At 37.6% G+C, this 10,265-nt stretch overlaps 1 protein-coding gene across 4 annotated transcripts in view; it reads left to right on the forward strand.

Moving 5' to 3' along the window:
* Positions 1-3,306, forward strand: part of LOC107689538 (keratinocyte differentiation factor 1-like) — a 9,791-nt gene extending 6,485 nt beyond the window's left edge. For all 4 annotated transcript variants that reach the window (XM_016487555.1, XM_016487554.1, XM_016487557.1 and 1 more), the window contains one exon: positions 1,990-3,306. In XM_016487555.1, coding sequence (XP_016343041.1) covers positions 1,990-2,069 — 80 coding nt within the window. In that variant the 3' untranslated portion in view covers positions 2,070-3,306. The remainder of the gene's footprint in view (positions 1-1,989) is intronic.
* Positions 3,307-10,265: the final 6,959 nt, after the last annotated feature.

Here is a 10,265-nt window from a genome sequence, read left to right on the forward strand (position 1 = left end):
AGCCGTAATTACGACGTCAGGTGCGTTCAAGTCAGTTTAGTCGGCACAAGATGGCGGTGTACCTTCTTTTAATAAATTACAAGAAAATACAACAGGGTCTGCATTTTTTTTACTTTGATTTCATTAACTAGCTGCGTAACAAGTACATGACCAATTTAAGTTTATAGGACAACTAAACTATCAATTTAAACAAAAATTTATCGTCAACTACAGACGTTGCATCCATCGATTCCGCCATGTTTCTCATTGACACGCCCCCAACTCGGAAACTCGGGGCTTAAAGAAAATGTAGAGTTTCCCACTCGTAATAACGACTTTGTGGTGGCGTTCATGTGCGTTCAACTTGTAAATACGATCTATCCGACATGACTTGAACGCACCATTATACTGCTTTCTTCTCTCTCTCTCTTTTTTATTTATTTATTTATTTTTTGTCAGACACAGTCATAATCACATAACCATAGTCACCTCCAAAAACAAGCTGGCTGTTTTTTTTTGCTGCTGTGTTTTTAAGACTATGTAAATATCCTCTTCACACGTGAAATGAGATTTGAATGCAGTGAGATGAATGCTTATACACGGGCTGTGGGTTTTCTGTTGGGTCAAAAAGAAATACACTTTAGTTTAGCATACTTTTCGAAACAGAAATAATGTAGGTTACTTTACAAGAATAAACTTGAGTGAACCAATGTAATGTTTTCTGACACTTAATTGCATGTTACTTACAAATTAATTAAAATCTATTATAGCATATTAAGTGCAATTAGTTGAACTTAGAGTGACCATTTGACCTTTGACCTATCTTTATATGTAATTTCATAATTCTATTGTTTTTGAAATATGGTTTAAGTGTACTGCTGAATGTACCAACAAGCCTTTATGGTAAACTAAAACACTATAATGTCGTTTCTATTTAAACAGATTTGTAATTACACATTGTAATGATGAAGTTGCACTTTAGTACATTTAAATTAACTCTAAATTATATTAAGTTTTGACATTATTACAAAGTGCTCATTTTAAAAGTCTACTTAGGTGTAATAAGAAACATAGTCATGAAAGTGTCTAAGTACACTAATTGGGCTTTTATTTCATTAATATTGTATGGTGTTTTGAAAACATACTTTACATTAAGTACAGTTAAGCGCACATCTTTTTATCTAAAAGGAAGAGTAGTTCATAGTCTCAGCCTCAGACGTCACGTCCACGGACTGTTGGCTGAACGTCTGATGCATATGAATTGGAAACACTTCAGGAGTTTCGAAGTCGTCATCTGATTGGTTGAATTATACAGGATTTCCGGCAGACGTGTGTGTCGCATTCTTTAACGTTCCGCCTGGAAACAAAGATGCTGTTACGCCAAACCCCCTCATGTTAGAAGAAAGCCTTCATGTTTACAACTGTGATAATGAGCGCTTATCAGGATCAACTAAGCGCTGGATTTTCAAAAGTATGTGAAATATGAAAAGTTCACAGCATAGACTCGTTAAAATACGTCCAAGAGTTTGACACACCGGTCTGTTATTGTGGGACATTTCCACGCCCCTAAACATGACGCGGCACAAAACGAAACATGATTGGTTGCTTTACCTGTCAGTCATATGGCTCCATTCAATGCAGCCAAGGTTCCCAGACCTTCTGCCCTCAGTCTGAAGGTCTGGCTACACGAGACTATGTAGTTCATAACTGCTTCATCCTCCAACAGCCTCTTTGTAGAGCCGCATTACATTGCGAAAGATTAATGATTCATAAAATAAACAGATAAATAAAACAATATGCAGAGCAGCAGTTCGGACACACTGCCAGGAACAGCACATGGTTCGGTGAACTTAATCTATCCTGTTTTTTTTTCTACAACTGGACATTCTTTGGAACAGATCATTGTGTTCAGGAATCTAGAATTGAGTCGTATTCTATTTCTCATTATTTAACTCCTATGCGATGAAATTGCATGTTAATTTGAATATTTTTTTCTCACTTTCCCTGCAGCATTCTCTCCGAGTTTGCAGGAAACTGGTGTGCCGATCACGTCGGACACTCGTTTACTCCCCAGCAGCATACGAGCGTGAGAGTGTCCCGTCAGACATGCATCATTTTCATTTCCACACCTCCATAAATGATGAAGAACATGTCCTCTGGCTTGGAGTCAGTGGCTGATTTTGAAGTGTACCCCTAAAAATCGTGATTTCATGACTATAGTTTAACATTTCTGAAATGGTATGTGTATTTATGCTTCTATTTCATATTTTCTTGTGATGGATGTGTGAAGTATCTCAACGCTGCGCTGTCTAGAAGACATAAGCCAACAAATGACTCGCTGAGAATGAAGAATAAGAAACAGTCTGACCTCTTTATTGCCAACAGATGCACATATACTGTTGGAGCAATATGGCCTGATTCTTTCATAATGATTTAACTTTCCATTCATTTCTGCCTCTTCAAGAGTTATTTCATCCGAAAATGAAAATTCTGTCATTTATTAACCCTCATGCCATTCCAAAATCATATAGTTTTCCTCCTTTCATAAAACACAAGTGGTGAATTTGTGAATTTCGGTATATTGAAAGTGAATGGAAACTCTCACAAAAAAAGCAGTAGTGCATTGTCAAACACAATGGTTTTTGAAGACTTGTAATATAGCGAATAAGTCATATAGACTACCTTTATGATAATTTAGTGGCATCCCCAAAGATTGGCCAGAAAATTCAGCTTTGTGTTGCACTGAAGAAACTAAGGGTGTGCAAATTGAGGGTTAATAAGTTTTTGACATTTGAATAGCGAAATATTCCTTTACTGCTAAGATGATGAATGTATTGGTCAAATGTTGGCACTTCAGTGAAAGTTTGGCTGTGTGAAGTTTGTTGGACCAAATGAAAAGCTTTGAGCCGGAATGAATGTGGAAGAGTTTTAAACGGGCCTGCCTCTGTGCTTATTTAAACGTCCATAGAAACAGCATATGCACTTGCCATATGCAAAATCTAGGATAGCATCTGATTAATGCTTGATTTTCAATGTATATTTTAATGTAAATTTCACTGTTGCAAGAGTAATATGTTAGGAAAATTTGTTCTCTTATGTAAGACTGCTAGGTTTGCTTTAATAATATTAATAATAAAATCTCTGTTGCTTGGTAAACATGGATTAAGAAAAATATCTTATGTTACAGGGGTGCATGCTTTACTCAGAGACCTGGTAAAAACTGTATGCAAACTGAATTAAAGTATTTTGCGTTTGCGTGTGCCTTCAGTGAAGACAACTGACGTAATCAGAGTAAATGCACTGTGTTCAATCAGTTGTACTAACATTCACACTCTACTCTCTAATGCATCTAAAGCAGGGGTGCCCAAAATCGGTCCTGGAGGGCCGGTGTCCTTACTGTGGCACAGATGAGGCAGGAAACGGTGCCAGAACACGAGTATTTAAATTATGATTCATAGGACACAATGTAACATACTGTTGGTAAACGCTTGAGTTAAGCTGCTATACAGCATGCTTTCTTATATTGTATTGTACTATATTGCTTATATCGAAACCATAAAACCTCCAGAGAATTCCAGGAAATCGTTGCAGAAATTGATATTTGCTTAAGGAGAAATTTTGACATTTGACACTTTTTGATTCGTTAGACTTTCAGTTTCTGCCTTAAGGTTACATGCAGTGAAAGTGTCATGTTTGCTGCCTGTGATCAAATGGATTAGTATTCCTGCAGGCATTTAGTGATGTATGGGGGGAAAAAATAGTTTTGGAGGGGTTATTTGCACTATTTGCAATAATGGTTTACTGTAAGAAGCCTATTCATATTTAAACTATCAGTCAGGGTGTCAGAAGAGTTGTTTTAATACGTACGATTTACGAAGTGTTAATGAATTTATCATAAGACACACAGACAGCTGTTGCATTATTTGCAAAGGCATTATGATATATGCAACATCTTGAGTTGATTATTTTTTCCATTATGACTGGTTTCTTATTAAACTTAAAAATAAAGCTTCTTTATTGCCATTGATGGTTCCATGAAGAACCTTTAAAACCCATGGAACATTTCCATTGCATTTAGAGTTTAAAAAGGTTCTTTGGATTATAAAAATGTTATAACAATAATGGTTCTTTTTAGAACTGTTCACTGAAAGGTTCTTTTGGGAACCAAAAAGATGGCATGGCTGCGAAAAGCCCCTTTGGAACCTTTATTTTTAATAGTGTAACTCGTGTGTTTTTGACATTTATAGTCGCAACTGTCCCGTGATATGTGCACTAATCATAGGTAGCCTATAAATCCAACCTGTACAGACCATAGCTGTGGCATTATGATATATGCAACATCTTGAGTTGATTATTTTTTCCATTATGACTGGTTTCTTATTAAACTTAAAAATAAAGCTTCTTTATTGCCATTGATGGTTCCATGAAGAACCTTTAAAACCCATGGAACATTTCCATTGCATTTAGAGTTTAAAAAGGTTCTTTGGATTATAAAAATGTTATAACAATAATGGTTCTTTTTAGAACTGTTCACCAAAAGGATGGCATGGCTGCGAAAAGCCCCTTTGGAACCTTTATTTTTAATAGTGTAACTCGTGTGTTTTTGACATTTATAGTCGCAACTGTCCCGTGATATGTGCACTAATCATAGGTAGCCTATAAATCCAACCTGTACAGACCATAGCTGTATTTATAGCGCTTTCACCACAACCCATTCGCTTCTTGACTCACCGGCTATAAACCAAGCAACATGACCTTACGCAACCCTGCAGGCAGTAGGTTATGGATCTGTGTGTTTAGACCACAGTAATGGTTATGTGGTTGTAATTTAGTCTGTGTGAAAGTCAATCACTTATAAATCAGTCTGATTCCGTTTGTTATTTGTTCAGTATCAAATAAGTCTGTGATTAAGCATAATACTCTTATTGGCTTGGACTTATTTCCTTACTGTTGCTGCTGTATCAGTTTAACAACAATCCACCCTTGTTTAATGAAGCCTCCTCAGGGGGTTTTGCCGGGGAATACAGGGTAATTTGTGTGTTTGTCAAACGCTTCTACATCCAGGATGTCTCTATGAATCATCAGGTATATGATTCATCTACTCCACATGGTTCAGGTAGCATCGAAACTCAAGCTTGTCATACCTGATGTTAAATACGGAGACATATTATGCTTTCTGTGTGTATTTGTACACATAGTTAAGGAAAATTGTGTACATGAATGATATAAGAAGCATAGGAAATGCTTCAGGGATGATGTGCTTTTGTAGGCCAACCCATAAGTTCGCATCACCATGGTTCCCTCAGCAAAACGCCAATAGGATTATTGCAGAAAATAACCAACAAAAGTTTAGGATTTAGTTCACCAAGATAATATTCACAAAATAACACAGCTTTCATAAAATTTCAAGCCTACATACAAATGCCATAAGTCCGCATGAAATCAAAACTGACTTTATTTACTTTACTATCGCACATTGCTAGTCTTGATGTGAACAATTAATCTGTTATGAATCCTGCCCATGCACTTCCATTCGCTCACCACCAAAGATCACCCGCTCACTACTATGGACTCTTGCACCACACTAACTGTTGCACTTCACCCCGGACTACAGTTCCCATCATCCATTGCACTGATTACACATACACAGCTGAAGGCACTGATTACACACAGCTAAATCCAATCAGACATGCTACATAAGCCATGGACTTCCTGTTTCTCATCAGTCTGATTCCGTTTGTTATTTGTTCAGTATCAAATAAGTCTGTGATTAAGCATAATACTCTTATTGGCTTGGACTTATTTCCTTACTGTTGCTGCTGTATCAGTTTAACAACAATCCACCCTTGTTTAATGAAACCTCCTCAGGGGGTTTTGCCGGGGAATACAGGGTAATTTGTGTGTTTGTCAAACGTTTCTACATCCAGGATGTCTCTATGAATCATCAGGTATATGATTCATCTACTCCACATGGTTCAGGTAGCATCGAAACTCAAGCTTGTCATACCTGATGTTAAATACGGAGACATATTATGCTTTCTGTGTGTATTTGTACACATAGTTAAGGAAAATTGTGTACATGAATGATATAAGAAGCATAGGAAACATTTTATTAGTTGAATTAAGATGTTTGTGCAGTGCTATAAGCCTGAAGTCATGATTTTTTATGTCTGCTTATATAAAACAGAGCTCTGACAATAGCAAACAAACTCAACCGGTTTGACAAGCTCTTGTCACAGAAGGGGAATAACAACACTGCCTTCATATCGGTGCTCAATGGAGAGGAGCTGCTGCACTGAGTCATGATACAACTTTTTGTGAGGGGGGAAAAAAATGCTGAAAATGTGCTCACACTCAGGCCATCCAAGATACAGATGAGTTTGTTTCTTCATCAGATTTGGAGAAATGTAGCATTGCATCACTGTCTCAGCAATGGATGCTCTGCAGTGAATGGGTGCCGTCAGAATAAGAGTCCAAACAGCTGATAAAAACATCACAATAATCCACAAGTCATCCACACCACTCCAGTCCATCAGTTAACATCTTGTGAAGTGAAAAGCTGCGTGTTTGTAATAAACAAAACCATCAAGACTTCTTAACTTTAAACCATTGATGGCAATTGGAGCGACCAATAGGTGGAGACAAATAGCTATGAGAAAATGATAATGGATTGATGACAAAATGCAAAATATACAATGTATTTTATGATTTTTTTTAAACAAAAACAACTATTTTACAACAAAAAGCAACAAGTATTATTATTGTATTATAAAAATATAATAGGTGAATGAAACACCTTTGCAAAAAAGACTCAAACTCAAGAACATTCTCTGGTCTTTGTACTCTCCCATGTGTTTAAGTACTTTGTCGTATTTATTCGATAGACTGCTTCAGGGATGATGTGCTTTTGTAGGCCAACCCATAAGTTCGCATCACCATGGTTCCCTCAGCAAAACACCAATAGGATTATTGCAGAAAATAACCAACAAAAGTTTAGGATTTAGTTCACCAAGATAATATTCACAAAATAACACAGCTTTCATAAAATTTCAAGCCTACATACAAATGCCGTAAGTCCGCATGAAATCAAAATTGACTTTATTTACTTTAATATCGCACATTGCTAGTCTTGATGTCAACAATTAATCTGTCACGAATCCTGCCCATGCACTTCCGTTCGCTCACCACCAAAGATCACCCGCTCACTACTATGGACTCTTGCACCACACTAACTGTTGCATTAACATCTTGTGAAGTGAAAAGCTGCATGTTTGTAATAAACAAAACCATCATTAAGACTTCTTAACTTTAAACCATTGATGGCAATTGGAGCGACCAATAGGTGGAGACAAATAGCTATGAGAAAATGATAATGGATTGATGACAAAATGCAAAATATACAATGTATTTTATGATTTTTTTTAAACAAAAACAACTATTTTACAACAAAAAGCAACAAGTATTATTATTGTATTATAAAAATATAATAGGTGAATGAAACACCTTTGCAAAAAAGACTCAAACTCAAGAACATTCTCTGGTCTTTGTACTCTCCCATGTGTTTAAGTACTTTGTCGTATTTATTCGATAGACTGCTTCAGGGATGATGTGCTTTTGTAGGCCAACCCATAAGTTCGCATCACCATGGTTCCCTCAGCAAAACGCCAATAGGATTATTGCAGAAAATAACCAACAAAAGTTTAGGATTTAGTTCACCAAGATAATATTCACAAAATAACACAGCTTTCATAAAATTTCAAGCCTACATACAAATGCCGTAAGTCCGCATGAAATCAAAATTGACTTTATTTACTTTAATATCGCACATTGCTAGTCTTGATGTCAACAATTAATCTGTCACGAATCCTGCCCATGCACTTCCGTTCGCTCACCACCAAAGATCACCCGCTCACTACTATGGACTCTTGCACCACACTAACTGTTGCACTTCACCCCGGACTACAGTTCCCATCATCCTTTGCACTGATTACACATACACAGCTGAAGGCACTGTAAACATTTATCAGACGAATCTTTAGGTGTGGTTTTAAGTTTTATTTTTATTTATTTATTTATTATTTTTTTTAAATAAGATTTGGAAGACGGGGATCATGCCAGTGGATGGGAAGCACGGAGTAATTGTGCCGATTGCAAAACCAGGAAAAGATAATTCAAAGGCTAGTAATTATAGACCTATAGCTTTGACATCCAACCTATGCAAGCTCATGAATAGATTGATATTTGTAATTGAGAGTAGGAATATTTTTTCAACATATCAAAGTGGGTTTCGAAAGGGGCGTAGTACTATGGACTCTATAGTTTATCTGGAAAATGAAATAAGAAAGGCTCAAATTAAGAAGGAGGTATTAGTGGGAGTCTTTTTTGACGTAGAAAAGGCATATGATATGCTGTGGAAAGAGGGGTTATTAATGAAATTAGAAAGTCTGGGAATTAATGGAAGAATGTACAATTGGATTTTAAATTTCTTGTTTGGAAGAACAATTCAAGTTAGAGTGGGAACAAAGTATTCTAGAATATATTCGATAGAGAATGGAACTCCGCAAGGAAGTGTAAGTAGCCCTATTCTGTTTAACTTGATGATAAATGATATTTTTTACAGTATAGAGAGTGGAGTAGGTAGATCACTATATGCAGACGACGGAGCACTATGGAAAAGGGGACTTCACTCCACACTCCAGATCAGTAAGTGGCGGTAATGCACCTTTAAGTTGGTTTGCCAAAACCGCCAATAAACAGAAGTATTGTAAGCGCATATCGCTATCCTAGTCGATAGCTACTTTACAGAGCCAGTTCCCGTTCCTAGTTTGAGGTCTAGTCTAGTCTCGTCTAATTTCCTGTTTCCTGATTTTTGCTTGTCCTGGATTATCCCTCTCGTCTCGCCCTGTTCGAATACTGTTTGCCCCTCGCCTGGACCATAGCCTGTGTTTCGTATTAACCCTTTGGAATACCCTGTTTGGACATTGTTCACCGGAGATCGACCACGCCCGCTCACTGGAGTACTCTTGCGTCTTGCCCTCAATATACCTGTTTGCCATTATCTGACCCTTGCTTGTTTTGACTTTGTTATAGAATAAAAGCTTTGCATATGGATCCGCACGCCTCTCGTCTCGTCGGCTCCGTAACATAATCTGTGCAAGTTAATCCGCTGAAAAAAAATGGTTTGTCTTGGTAATCTTTAATCAAAATCTGAACATTTGCTTCCGCTCTGGAATGGCATTCCTTCTCTGATGACGTCAGTTTGATGGCTTGGGCAGAATATCCTTAAACACACCCCTCTAACCGTTAGATTGCTATAAGTGAGAGACAGAGAGGAGGAGCGCAAACATAAAACCATGCCCTCTGCTCAATGTTCCGTTTCAGCTGGAAATACGTCACTACACTGAAATAAAGTTGGCAGCGACTTCCGGTTCACGCGGACTTTAAAGGGTTAACGTGAAGAAAACCAGAAACCATACAGAATCCACACTGCACATGTATATAACATGTATTACAGATTATATACAGCGGAGTAACCAAAGGTGTAGTTCATCACACTATAAACAGTGTTGCTGCCTTTTATCTTCATTTTTGAATCCATTTTTGTTTCATTTTGTATCATTTCATTCTTGAAAGGTGTGCTAACTTCTGTTAAAATCAATGCCACTTGATGTTTTGTTTCTAATGCAAAGACCTTGATATATTTTTGTGTGCCACACATACACGGTTACATATTTAATACATTTAGTCCTATTTGTATTTGTGTGTGATGCTTTGTTCATATTAGGTCGGGACATCAGGATTGGGGTGAGTTGTAACACCATCAGTTTTTAAAGGTGGGGTAAGCGATTTCTGGTAGCCAATGTTGACATTTGAAATCACCAAAACAAACACGCCCCTACCCCAAAAGGGGCTTGCCCCTATGTTGATAGCTCCGCCCCACACATACGTACACAACCCAGGCAACGATTAGTTCTGTGAAACAAAGCAAAACCAATGTTACACCGTGTCTACATCGGACGCGAGCAGCGCGGCACAACAAATCCCCGACAGAAAACTGCTGCCGGGTTGTATTTATGACGTGCTGACACAAATTTCAAATGGTTTTCAACGGTCGTTTGATCGCGTCCAGTGTAGGCAGACTTTAGCTGTTGTAGACACGGTGTTACTCACCTATTGAGAAGAAACAAAGCAACCTCGGCGTCCGATCGCAGGCCTCCGCTCCTTGAGTTCTCTCCAGCGCTGGAAAGCTGATCCGATATTTACACGGGTCCTACTTCTTGCCTTAT

This window comes from Sinocyclocheilus anshuiensis, unplaced genomic scaffold (assembly GCF_001515605.1).
Source record: "Sinocyclocheilus anshuiensis isolate Anshui unplaced genomic scaffold, SAMN03320099.WGS_v1.1 scaffold369, whole genome shotgun sequence".
NCBI lineage: Eukaryota > Metazoa > Chordata > Actinopteri > Cypriniformes > Cyprinidae > Sinocyclocheilus > Sinocyclocheilus anshuiensis.